This window comes from Candidozyma haemuli (genome assembly GCF_002926055.2).
Source record: "Candidozyma haemuli strain B11899 chromosome Unknown E_2014730914, whole genome shotgun sequence".
Classification (NCBI taxonomy): domain Eukaryota; kingdom Fungi; phylum Ascomycota; class Pichiomycetes; order Serinales; family Metschnikowiaceae; genus Candidozyma; species Candidozyma haemuli.
In genome coordinates this window covers 817,696-830,391 of record NW_020289903.1, presented here as the reverse complement: position 1 = coordinate 830,391, position 12,696 = coordinate 817,696, and the positions used below count along the sequence as shown (strand labels likewise).

At 46.0% G+C, this 12,696-nt stretch overlaps 4 protein-coding genes and 2 non-coding genes across 6 annotated transcripts; 3 read left to right on the top strand and 3 right to left on the bottom strand. All coding sequences in view use genetic code 12, as the record gives it.

Annotated features, from left to right (window-relative positions):
* The first annotated feature begins 423 nt into the window (after nucleotides 1-423).
* Nucleotides 424-497, top strand: CXQ85_003536. Its single transcript has one exon. It is a non-coding gene; the product is annotated as a tRNA-Asn (tRNA).
* A 9-nt stretch (nucleotides 498-506) lies between these two features.
* Nucleotides 507-579, top strand: CXQ85_003535. The gene has a single exon. It is a non-coding gene; the product is annotated as a tRNA-Thr (tRNA).
* A 90-nt stretch (nucleotides 580-669) lies between these two features.
* CXQ85_003534 (uncharacterized protein) lies at nucleotides 670-1,698 on the bottom strand (the record flags this gene model as incomplete). The annotated part of the gene is made up of 1 exon (XM_025487174.1): nucleotides 670-1,698. The coding sequence occupies one exon, from the start codon at nucleotides 1,696-1,698 to the stop codon at nucleotides 670-672; it is 1,029 nt and encodes a 342-aa protein (XP_025340622.1).
* Nucleotides 1,699-3,184: 1,486 nt separating this feature from the next.
* Nucleotides 3,185-3,685, bottom strand: CXQ85_003533 (signal peptidase complex catalytic subunit; the record flags this gene model as incomplete). The annotated part of the gene is made up of 1 exon (XM_025487173.1): nucleotides 3,185-3,685. One exon carries the CDS (start codon nucleotides 3,683-3,685, stop codon nucleotides 3,185-3,187), a length of 501 nt encoding a protein of 166 aa, XP_025340621.1.
* Nucleotides 3,686-5,223: 1,538 nt separating this feature from the next.
* Nucleotides 5,224-7,587, top strand: CXQ85_003532 (phosphopantothenoylcysteine decarboxylase complex subunit; the record flags this gene model as incomplete). Its single annotated transcript, XM_025487172.1, has 1 exon — nucleotides 5,224-7,587. One exon carries the CDS (start codon nucleotides 5,224-5,226, stop codon nucleotides 7,585-7,587), a length of 2,364 nt encoding a protein of 787 aa, XP_025340620.1.
* Nucleotides 7,588-7,656: 69 nt separating this feature from the next.
* CCE1 (cruciform cutting endonuclease) lies at nucleotides 7,657-8,570 on the bottom strand (the record flags this gene model as incomplete). The annotated part of the gene is made up of 2 exons (XM_025487171.1): nucleotides 7,657-7,960; nucleotides 8,035-8,570. 2 exons carry the CDS (start codon nucleotides 8,568-8,570, stop codon nucleotides 7,657-7,659), a joined length of 840 nt encoding a protein of 279 aa, XP_025340619.1.
* Between the last annotated feature and the right edge of the window lie 4,126 nt (nucleotides 8,571-12,696).

The window sequence follows — 12,696 nt, the reverse complement described above, 5'->3', positions numbered from 1 at the left end:
GTACAGAAGACGTAAGTATAACCACTGGCTGCGAAAAACAGGGCACTGCGTTTTCCAACCGTCCACTGAACCACATCCATCCCACCAAACTCCAGAAAAGATTAAAGAAGAAAGTAAGAGAGCTTCACCAAATCAATCAAAGTCCTTACTTTATTCGACCCATTCATTACCATATGTCAAAGAAAGAAAAGAAGACCACTTCCGAAACAACACCACCCTCCCCTAGATCTCTTCAACCGCCAGACACGCCTCATACCTCGAATCCCTCTTTCATTTTAACCAAAAACAACCTTATACTGCCCTGAGAACATTATCTTTCATCGGAGAAAAGTTTGAAGCATAAAAGTAGGTTTTGGAATATCCTGCATATAATGACATATACTCTATATGACTGCTCACAATGGTCTGTCATACAACTTGAAGGACTTCGTGGCCAAGTTGGCTAAGGCGTAAGACTGTTAATCTTAAGATCGTGAGTTCGACCCTCACCGAGGTCGTTTCGAGTTGCCTTTATGGCCAAGTTGGTAAGGCACCTCACTAGTAATGAGGAGATCGTCAGTTCGAATCTGGCTGAAGGCAATATTTTTTCCATGATCTATCTTTTAGTTCTTGTCTCTTTTTTACGTGTATTACCTACCCTGATTGTGTGGTGTAGTATCGTGTATCGGTCTATATAGTGTGTTTACACACTTTATTGGTGGTCTTGGTGGAACGCAGATCCAGAAGAAACAAAAACGTCAAAGACGGTGCTAGCTTCTCAAAATCAAAGCATTCGATATCATGAACCAGCTCACTAAAAGATATGTACAAGTTGAGCAAATGGGGAAGGGTATACGATCCAGACATCAAGACCTGCAATGAGTGGCAGTCGTTCACAGTGAAGATCCGAAGATCTTTCAACGACGAAAGGGATCTGAGCTGGTTTTCCTGAATCCAGCGGGAAGTAACAGTAATTGGCAAATGGAGCTCTAAAGCGTGTAAGTTAGACTCGTCACCGCGAGCAAAGGAGAGGTTTGGAATGGCATAGTTGGACATGATCTTGAGCTTGGAAAGGCCAGAAACGTCGAAAGAGACCTGCTCCTTCAGTTCTGGCATGCTTCCGTTGCTCTTGATGTTGAGTGTTTTGAGTTTGAGCTCAGAAAGGTTGGCTGCAAAATACAGAAGATGGTCTGCCTGGAGACATAACTTGAGGTGGCTTGTACACCCAGCAATAGCCGTAAGACACTGCAACGCGTTGAGAACCGACTCGGAAAGCTCTTTATCCTTATATGTCAACGTAACGTGCAAATGCAACTCCTTCGGGGTGGAAAACACAAGCTGGGACGCCAAAAGCGTCAAGTTTTCAATAAGCGCAGGCGTGGAAACCTCGTCAAAACGCATATTAAGCGTCACCTTCGAAGCTCTTTTAAGTATAGCTAGCTTCAGCTTGGCTGGTTTCAAGCAGTGGTGCAACTGGCACTTCAAAGTCCCAGTATCTGAGCACGAGGTGGCTCCATAAAGCCCAAAATCGTAGTGGTCGTCCATCAGCACATGCTGCTCCAGACAAGTGATCTGAATGGTTCTGCCAGAAAAGAGTCGATGGTAAGCCGCCGTGGATGTCCTTTTGCACTGCAAGAACGGCTGGATATCGTCATGAGATATACATTTCTGGGAGAGCACCAAATGGATAAGCTCCTGGGGAAGATCAGTAAAGCCCATGGCAATCCACGTCAAAAGACAGTATTAATACACGAAAAAGAATAAAAATACGAAATCCAGGCAGAGCCCGTATTTTTTATATAAATACGACGCAAGATCTAGGGATGCCGACCTCGGGACCATGCATGCGCTGTGGTCTCAGGAACCACCCCAGGTTTTTGCAGAGACATACTGTTTTGCACGTGGCAGGGGTAAAGCCGGGGTGAAAAAGAAAAATGGTTCCGAAAGTGGCTCTTCTGAGGGTGACCATATAATTTTTATTACAAAAACTTCCCCCCAACGTGAAATACACTGACCCTTTTCGGCCTCTACTATGGCTGTTTATCCGTGCCAAGTCGCACCACCTGCCGATAAATGGATCGGGAAAATGGCTCTTCTCGAGGATTGGCGCCCCATACATTAGTGTATTGTTCGCAGCTGTCATCCCCTATGCTTAATACAGACTTGGGAAGCATTTTGGAGGTTCAAAGGTTGAAAGTAAGGGGTCGAAAGGAGGTCATTTGGTGAGTCACATGGAACGGCTGGGGAGGTGGATGGGTGACTTTGATGGTTTCTTTTGTGGGACCTGTGCATGTGAACCGAGGAATACGGTTACTATGGCTGCGAAAAAAGCGGAACATCACGGGTACTATTGTGGTTTATGGGTTGTGGGTTCGAGGTTGACTAGTAACCAGAAAGTGCTTGTGTGGTTGGTCTGCTTCTCATAGAAGGTATTCCCCTGAGGCTGCCATTATCTGTCTGTCTGGTGAAATAGCCGCTGTGCTAGGGAAGGAATAAGGTTCGTGGGGACTAAGGGGCCGACACAACCGAAGTGGAAGCCACAATTTGGACAGGCTTACAAACGATAGATAGAAATGGGCAGGTGGTAGAAGTGTTTGGGGGATATGAAGAAGTTTGGCGGGTAACTGTGTTAGGATGGTGAGAGCCGTAGAAGAGGTGGTAGAAGTGTGATAGTAGTGCCACATGTGTATGGGTGGAACATGGATGGCTTGGGTTGGGCTTAAACTGGCTGATATTGCTATGAAGAGGTTAAGGAGTTAACTAGATAGACGAATGTAAGCGTATAAAGCTGAAAGATGTCGTTCTTGGGGCATACACAGAGACATATCTGTTGTAGTGGGTGGGATATAGCCAGACGTGGATATCTAACTGCCTGCTAATACTGTAGTCACAAATGACTGACAGAGGCCGTGAAATAGCTTCAAACCGCTTCCTGGTCTAGCAAATATACGAAGTTGCACCAGATGGACGGTTACTGGTATTCCAAAAGAACCTTGGTCTTCCAACACCACCAGAACCTTTTCTGTAGCCCATGATACGTTCACTTCATCTCCTCAATCCCCTATAACTCACCAGGGCAGCTACAATATGGCAGGATGTTGGCATAGACTCAAACGCCCTCTTCAGAGCTGTCTCTCTAAACACCACCCACTGCCTAAGTCAACCTTTTTGTTCCATTATCTAATTATGCTAGCGACTGTCACGTTTACTCTCCGCTCAACACGGCAGAAATACCCATAAGTCCAAGAAGAGCGTACTTCACGTAAACATTCTCTGTAATCAAAATAGTAGCGTATCCAAGCTTAGGAACGTACGCCTTCACCGTGCCCACAAGGTCCGTCTTCTGGTTCAAGTAAGCCTGTTTCTTAGCGTAAAGAGACAAGTCGTTCAAAGCGTTGTTGTCACCTTTCGTAAGCAAAAGCTGTTTCTGGTCATTATGGTGTTCGTTAAGAACACGATGCACAATAGGAATCGAGTGGCCCTTGATCTCGTAAACCACAACATCGCCAACCTTGGCCTGGCTATCTCTGTTCCACAAGAACAAAATGTCACCTCTCTGGAAAGCAGGTTCCATGGAGCCCGACAACACCACGACAATGGGGGAGTGGGAGTTTGTGAATACACCTAACCCTTTCCACATGACAAAAGCCGATGTGAACACATATGCTAGCGTGAGAAACTGTGTCAATTGTTGGCGAAGATTCATCTCTGGAGTGGTGAAGTTGGAGTGTTGGCAGTTGGTTTGGTGTCGTTTTTCGCGACACACTATGAGGAGGAGGAACCATTTGGGAGGACTGAAAGGGATTGGGAGACTATGCTTAGGGAATGAAGAGGAGAAGGTTGGAAATAGGTTTTGAAGAACTTTGGTGAGTTGGATGGTTTGGTTCTATGGATATTATAGGGAAAGTGGTGTTCGATGGTGGTGCTGGCTGAGTTGGTTCAGTGAGGAATGCGGTATTTTGCAACCATTAATAGAGCCAGGGTGGACGCCAGTGGTGGAGAAGACAGGGTATTAATGGCATGAAGGGTTCTAATGGTGTCTCCAGAAAGTCCAAATATCAATATAGGTGAATTCTTAGAAAGGTAATAAGATTGTGTTGGGTTTGGTGGTACACTTGTGCTGCTCACTATGGGTATATAGTATACCAGTAGAGACATCCACCTTCCAACACCAAAAGACCCCAGAAACCAACTAATTAACTAATACGGGTGTTTCTGGTCTAAGCATCCGTAGAGACCGTAAAGAGCGAATTTCTTTCCCTAAATCTACACTTCTATAGTGAAAAAGGTAGCACTTGGCTAACCCTAGCAACTCATACTGACAAGCCCTCCAGCAGTGCCATCAATGCCTCTACATTACATTCCAACATACAGTAAAAGTCGTCCAAACACTTCCTTCACTTCCCGTCCACCCACCTTTAGCCTCTTGCCCCCTCCCACCCGTTTAGGCCAAACCGTTGGGAGCATCTTGATCTAAGTGACATATTTAAGAGGCGTCAATGGGCCAAGACGAAACGCTTGCGTTGTTTTCCCGGTTGCCACAAAAGCCCCGGCAACTAAGATAAAAAAAAACCACTCAAAATCTGTAAATGCAAAGAAGCAATGTGTTTCATCTGGATACTTCTTCCACGGTTGTTACCATAGTAGTAGCATATTTCGCAGCCATTTAAGCAACCCAGTCAACTGAGACACCCCAGTCATTTCAACCACAGCACCAGCTAAAGAGATATAAAGTATATCAGTGTGATAGTTAGTCTTTTTAGAAAACGAAATAGCCACTAGATGCCTCTAACTGCTTTGCTTGCACGAATTCACTGACCCTTCTGTCACTTCTCCTACTAGTGCTCACTACACAGTGCGGTCCACCCACCATCCTCCAAAGGTTGCTTTAACCTGGCAATAAACATAATCCAAGAAAATAAAAACCATCTTTAAAACTCACCCTCCATTAAACTCTGAAATTCCTTTTTTCCACGGCCCCTGGGGACTCTGGGGGACCGGATCTTCCGGGAATTCCATGTTTCACTTTTCTTGCTATGTAGGTGAATAGGTGAGACTTTTTTTTTTTTTTTTTTTTTTTGTAGTGCACTTTTTTAGTGCTTTTTTTTTTTTTTTTCCTCCCCCCACCAGATTTCGCCCTCATTTTCTCGTACTTACTCAGCAACTCTTAACTCCCACCTCCAGCAACCTCTTCATTTCCCACAAATTTCCATACTTTTCAGTCCTCTGAACCTGTCAGAAATCATGGATTCTCAATCTAAGGATAGTTTCGCCGGCTCGTCCGATCCGAATCGCCAGAGACTGCCCCAGAAAGGTGAAGCTTCTCTCGATCCCGCTTCTCAGCATCAACATCCATCTTTTGATGCTCTGGTGGTCAGACCACAGCCAAAGAACACATGGGCGTCCCAATCATCTTCTCCAAACTCATCCCGTGTCTCTTCACCGGGTGAGCTCCATATGTCTCCAAGAGAAACACAACTCCCGTTCCATCTTCAACTTGAAACTTCCCTCAATGCCCATAATAACGCCTTGCACGATACTACCCCTTCCCACGCTGCATCCCAGAGACTGAACGCTGCCCCTGGCTCAAATACCCTGCCTGTGCATCTGCTGCTTTCGCCTCAGAATGGTTCCAACTGCCACTCTCCACATACTGTCACTGCTCACCACAACCTCCCGTCTCCTGACGCCCACCAAGCTGTTCCACAGCCTCCACTATTACGTATGGGAAGCTCTACGCAAACAGGAGGCTTCGATCCACGCTGCAGAAACCAGTCGGTGTCGTTTTCGGACCAGTACGGTTCCGATAGATCCAGAAGGTTCACTATCTCATCGCAGCCTCTGACATCCAACTTGACTCAGCAGCAGAAACTTCCTTCGCTGTCTCAGAACTCTGCCAATTCGGGTTCTGGACCTTCTAGAAAGCTGTCTTTGAGAGGTGAAGGTGTCCCAGCTCTGCTCAGCCGTAACAGTTCAGCTTTGAACGCCAATAGCCTGTCCCTGCAACTCCAACAGCATTACGCAGACCAGCAGCAACTGCAGCTAATAAACCAATTTCAGAGACTACACGCTGGCAATGATATTCCTGAAGGTGAAGATGACCAGTCACAGGGCCAATCCACACATCAGCATCTTAATCCTACGGCTCTTTCACAGACTGGTCAGTCTCAACCACTTTTGCTGCCACAATCCCTAGCATCATCACGCAACGATTCCCCTGTACCTGCTAATAATCAGGAAAAGAGAACATCTCCATCGCCTCCACCGCTCCGTCCTACATTTTCCACCACTCGCTCTGGTTTGAGAACGAGTAGCCGCTCTGCTGTGCCTCAGGTAAGCCGCCTGGAATCAGGAACCGTTCCAATCAAGATTGGAGGAGGCTCTTTGCTGAGAAAGAATTCAGCTAACAAGAAATCCAACAAGACTGTTGTTGCTTCTCCTGTGGGCCCTCCAGTTCCTTTCCAGGAGTACTTGACCAAGGAGGACGACAGAAAGTTCCATATTCTTCTTGGATGTACTGGAAGTGTAGCTACTATTAAGGTTCCTCTTATCATTGACAAGCTTTTCCAGATTTTTGGCAACCAGAAACTTTCCATTCAACTTGTTGTCACTAAAGCAGCAGGCCATTTCCTCAAAGGTTTGAAAATTCACAACGACGTGAAGATTTGGAGAGACGACGATGAATGGGCAAACTTCACAGAGTGGAATAATTCAAATACAACAACCACTGCATCCACTTGCGAGCCCCATCCTTCTACTAAGAAGTCTAAGAATCCATTTGATAAAATGATATTGCATAACGAACTCCGGAAATGGGCTGACATCATGTTAATTGCACCCTTGAGTGCCAATACGTTAGCCAAAATCGCCAACGGTATCTCAGATAACTTGTTGACATCCATCATCAGATCGTGGGGTCCAACGGGAGCAATTAATGGTCAAAGCACAACTAAAAAGCCGATCTTGGTGGCACCCGCTATGAATACCTTCATGTACACCCATCCTATGACAGCCAAACAGCTCAAAATGATTGCTACTTCCGATGAAGGCTTCGGAATGGAGATTTTGAAGCCTGTGGAGAAGGTGTTGGTCTGTGGAGATATTGGTATGGGAGGTATGAGAGAATGGATTGACATTGTCGAGAGGCTTCGTGTCAGAGTTAAGCATGTTCTCGCAGAGCGGGCTGCTTCTGATGGACTTGACGTCACTTTAGAGGAGCAAGATGAAGAAGACGACGAAGATGATGACGACGATAATAATAACAATAATGATGGTGACGATGACGACGACGACGACGACGATGATGACGAAGATGACGACGATGACGATGACGATGATGACGATGACGACGATGACGGTGATGATGATCAAGAGGATGAGGATGACACTAATGAACTCGATGAGAAGGACGAGGAAGACTCTGGAGCCTTCAGAGGCAGCAGACGCGGATCAGTCGAAAGAGCGCAAGAGAAAAAAGCCGGCAGGGGAAGATCAGACAAAGACGACGGTCTTCTCTTTGAATTATCAGAGGATACCCCATCAGATGTTGTCAGTGAGATCCAGCGCAACATCAGCCCCGTCAACGAAGAAGCACAGTCCATCATCTAAGCATATCATTTACTAGAAAAAGAAACGGTTATGGGTGTATAGGTATATACACGATGCAAATGCAAAAGGTTATGTAATGAACTCCGGTTTGAGTTTGAGTTCGAACTCTTCGAGCAATGGTTTCAAGTAGTTGATGTGCGTTTCGTCCCATGATTGAAGAAGTGGAAGAGCGTCCTCTTCCTTTTTAATGTAGTTTTGCAACTCATAATGATGGGAAAGTTGCAGATAAGAAGCAATATTGTACAAAAGACAATCGATCAAATCGTCAGCTTTACCTGGACGACACTCGAAAGAAAACGAGTCTATAAATGCAGCGGTTTGTTTCCTGAAGCTCAACTCTGCGAAGTCTGAAGGTAACCTAGCAGAGATGGAACTGAGGTCTACAGGCGAAGACTCAGGCTCAGATAACCAGCCAAACAAAAGCCCTGCCCGTATTTTTTCGAGAACGACGGCGACATGCGGTCATCTTTCTCTATAAAGCGATTGATCCAAAAGTTCACCATTTTTGTAGAGTTGGTAGATATAATAGGCGCTTCCTTCCCTGGTATAGTCATTCTAGCTGCATAAGCAGCGTATATCATATGTTCCAAGGTATAGTTAAGCAAAACATTGGGCAAAGTGGCCGAATTCATGTTAGACCGAGTTCGCTGACTCTCCATAAGAATCAACGACGGCTCCCATTTACCCCCTAGTAGTATCTCATCCACCACCTTCACAGCTATCTGAGCCATATAAGGCTTCAGAAGCGACTTCAACGAATTGGCAGACGTATCGCCAAACCGGTTATGAAGGTTCACATGGTTCCAGTCGTGCAAAACAACCCCCCTTCCCTTCTGCTTCACCTTATCGTACAGTAGCTTAGCATACGAGAAGTTCTTGATTCCCACGTCTATAGACAAGATATTCAAAGGTTTCAGTCTGAATGAGTTATAGATAGCGGAAGACTCTTTTATTGCATTCAATCGCTCAGCTTTGGCTCCCATGGCCGGATAGCCACAATGGAGAGCAGCATTATGGAGAGGAGCCAGCTTTAGACTGGCTAGCATTGGTGATGTTTATGTTTTCCAGATACATATAGATTTCGCGTTTTGGTGATAGTATGGGGAAGAGATATGGTGGGTAGAATGGGCAGAAACGAGGTTGGAGGAGGGCCTTTTGGGATAAAATTTAGGGGAATAATAAAATGGGTGTATTCAATCACTTTCTGTTAATTAGGGCTCCGTTTGATCCTGGAAAGTCTGTTTTGGTGGATACTATTCTCATGGGGAGCATCCCTAGGGTACTACCCAACCTCACTTCCATGGAACCCGCCTTAAAACGCCCAAAAACCTCAAACCACCCACGTTTTATCCCTAGTTCCTAACACTACAAACCTAATTGTTTGTCTTGGACCAAGAGCCACAACTTGGTTTTGGGGGACAAGCGATGCGAGATCACCAAGCTTGCTTTGCGGGCGAAAGCTTGGCTGGAACAGACCTAAAAAAAGCTTAAATATCAGGAACTACAGAACGATTTTTCCGGCTTGGTTTCCGCTTAGTTCGTCTGGCAGCTTCGTTTGCTTAGCCATTCTAGGCTTCTATAGTGCCAAGGCTGTGAAAAAATGGAGCAATATGGCTTACAAGTATCGAGCCATAGTACACACGGAACAAACGCATGGTTTGCTTATAGAATGTCTTGGATTTTTTTGTGGACGATTCGAGAAAAATCTTTCGACGAACCAGAATCAAGCTATTGATAAGAATAATGGGAAAAATACCAAGACAAGCAGGAAACACCCTAATGCATTACCTCTGGGGCTCACGAGAGCTTCGATGCCTTAATTACACCGCCATTCAATAGGGCAGGGCGAGGCGACTGAGGAAAACTCTTCAAACATCCCCTACCACGGGCAAAGGCGGCTTTGTGTTACTTTAAGCCCATGTTCTTCTTGTTGTAAATTAATGGCTGCAAACTCTACAGCCCATAAGGAAGCCTCTCGGTTGGACCTCCTCCTCGTCCAAAACCCCACTATCACAAGCTGCCCCTCGACACGCTAACTTTCGCTAATTACTCCATCGAAGTCGACGCGACGCCCATTGACTCTCTTCCTTTTGGTTCTGTGACCCATTCACGAACCTTTTACCGCTAGGCGTCGCTCCCTCTTCTCGATGCAAGCAGAAAGAGAAAAAAAAATAGAGAAAAAGCAACTATACAAGGGGTTCCGGAAGAGGAGAAATTAATTAACAAAAAGGCGTCATCTTTTTGACTTTATTCGTTTGCATCTCTCGGTGTACCGAACAACATAAAAGTAGGTGCTTTCACGTAAGCGACGAAGCAGAGTACATATTCGAAAAAAAGGCACGCTGTGGTCGCCCCCACTCTTGTCTATTAGTCGATGAGCAATGCTACAGCCTCGTGTACCGGGCGGTTTTATTAATGGGGTGGCGACAAATCCCACCCCGTGAGCTGCTCAGCGGTAGTGTTGAAGCATTGCCTGAGTTTTACCCATCTGCCAGTATGCTTCCCTCCACGCTTCTTATTGGCTTCGTAAAAGGCATTTGTAGTCTAAGCCTTCAGGGGTCACGGAGTTGGAGCTATTTTCAGAGCAAAAAGCCCAAATGTGGGCGGCGTACTGATAGTTGCGCTTAGAGCCTTGTGGTTGCGATATATGGTTACATGGATGGGAGCCCAGAGGTACGGCGGGACCCTCCCCCAAGAATAGCGTCAGGCATTGAATTTCTTTTCTAGGCTTCTAGGGTGGATTTCTTGTCGAATTCGTGCCGGGATAGGTTGTAGAGTGTTCTGATAACGCCTTAGTTAGTGGGTACGGAAATTTCTTGATAAGACACTGACGCATGTTACTTTTGTGTAAACGGAAACTATTGGGGGCGACCCGTGGAGCCATTTAGACGTCGATCCAGATGGAAAGTATTAATAGAAGTTTCCAATACACTAGTTTCTTGCTAGTATAGCCTCTGTTAGCAAGTAAGTGCCATATCTACAGTAGATCACCAAGTACTATTGCTGTGCACGAAGCATCCACAGTTAATGGTAATTTCCACATGTAACTTCAATAATTCCACTGTTTATGGACTATTCTTCTAGAAGACCGATGTTTACGTGAGTCAGAGCGTGTTTCGTATCCCATCAACGCAAAGTGAAAAAGTGACAAAAGGTAAAGACGAGACTTTGAGTCATTTTCTCCAAAAAGAGACTTGTGCGCTAGAAAGGGACCCCAACCACGCTTGCCGCCACACTCAGACGTAGAAGGACGAAATACAGTAGAATTCAGAGAAAGCAGCAAAAACAGAAAAAAAGAGCAAAAAAAAAAAAAAGCCTCATTCTTCCCAGCAAGTGGAGATTCGCATTCGCTTCAGTTACCAAACCTCTTTCGCAGCCAAACTACCCACTGTGCTTTTCGTGAAGTGGTGCCTTTTCTTAAAACCCCCATTAGGCAAAGACCCCGAGAGTGGTGGGTATGCTACGATAAGACTTTCGGATGCACGAAAGAAAAGAAAAGAGAGCAGGGCGTCCGAGTCAAGCTTTTTAGGAACGAGAGACAAAAAGCCAGGAGCTTATCTATAGAGAAAGCAGCAGGCCCAGGAAAGGATTTGCAAGAAAGCTGTCATAGTACATTTTTCTTCTGCTTCTTGCTTCTCTGTGGCTTTGACGTTTGCTCCTGGTTTTCTGGCGGATGGTGAAAAAAAAAAAAAAAATACACCTACCGTTTTCGTTCATTTTTTCCACTTTGGGCTACCGTGACGAAAACCCACGAAATTTGCAACTTTTTTGGCACCCTGCGTCACAAAAAATGCACACTTTTTCGCCTCACTTTCCCTCGCCTTCCCTCACCTTCCTTCCTCAATTTCCACACCAATCCTCATTTTTCACGTATTGGGTCATTTGCTTCCCTTTCACCTTCTCTTTTCTTTTTCTATCCTTTTTTTTTTTTTTTTTGCCCTAGGGCGCCCCACTCCCACCGTGCGTCTCTGCGCCTCCTGCAAATCATGCACGGCCTCCACACAAGCCCTGACCGCCTCTGTCAACATCCTGCTGGTTCCCTCCCGCCTCAACTATCCCACATGTCCTGCACCGGTACGTCTCTACTTTTCAATATAAATATCCGAGCCATCCCCCTCCAAACCAGGTTTTTTTTCCTTCTTTATCATCACATATCATATAATGCAATTCTCCACTGTTGTCCTTGCTTTGGCTGCTGCCTCCGCTGTTTCTGCTGCTAACTCTACCGCCGGTGGTGCCGGTGCTGCCGGTAACTCTACTGGTGGTGCTGGTGGTGCCGCTGGTAACTCCACTGGCGGTGCTGGTGGTGCTGCTGGTAACTCTTCCGGTGGTGCCGGTGGTGCTGGTGGTTCCGGTAACGGTTCTGGTGCTGGTGCCAATGACTCTGGTGCCCAGGCTATCGGTGCTGGTGTCATCGGTGTCGCTGCTGCTGCTGGTGTCGCCATGTTGTTGTAAGTGGGTTACTGAAACTAATAATATAATAGAGCTTTTAATGGATAATCGGCAATACTTGTTTTTGTAGAAGGCCTTTGGCTTTGGCTTGGCTTGTAGGGTATAACTGTGAACTGTGGCGGCAGGGTATTTTTTCCATGGCTTCTTTTTCGGAACGCTTCTTCCTATCTTGCTCTTTGTGTCATGTGGCCGCATGCAGGTTCAGCTGCGTTGCCTGCGTGCAGATGCAGGTTCTGCCTCTTCCTCTTACTCTTTTTCCCATTGTTTCATGCAGGTGCGCCTGTCATGAGATTATCCGGACACATTTTCTGTCCTTCTATTTTTGCTTCCGGAACTCCAATGGTCATATCCTCCTCCCTCACGTGAAATACAGAAACTCTTACTCTCCTCCACTTTCAATGACTCGGCTCCGCCCCCAGCAACCGCATACTTGCCCTTTTTCGACATTTCCTCTTTCGACTCTGCCGCAGCCTCATGGGGCCATGCCATCCTGTGAAATGTCCCTGCTTTTCCCTAAGCTTGCTTTCTTCTCTGCTTTCCGTCCTTCCCGTTTCCTCTACATTAGCATATAAACAATCCCCTTCTAGAAGCTTCCTCGATATACTCTACCACTCTACCACTCTACCTCTAACTATACTCACCACTCCTACAACTTCA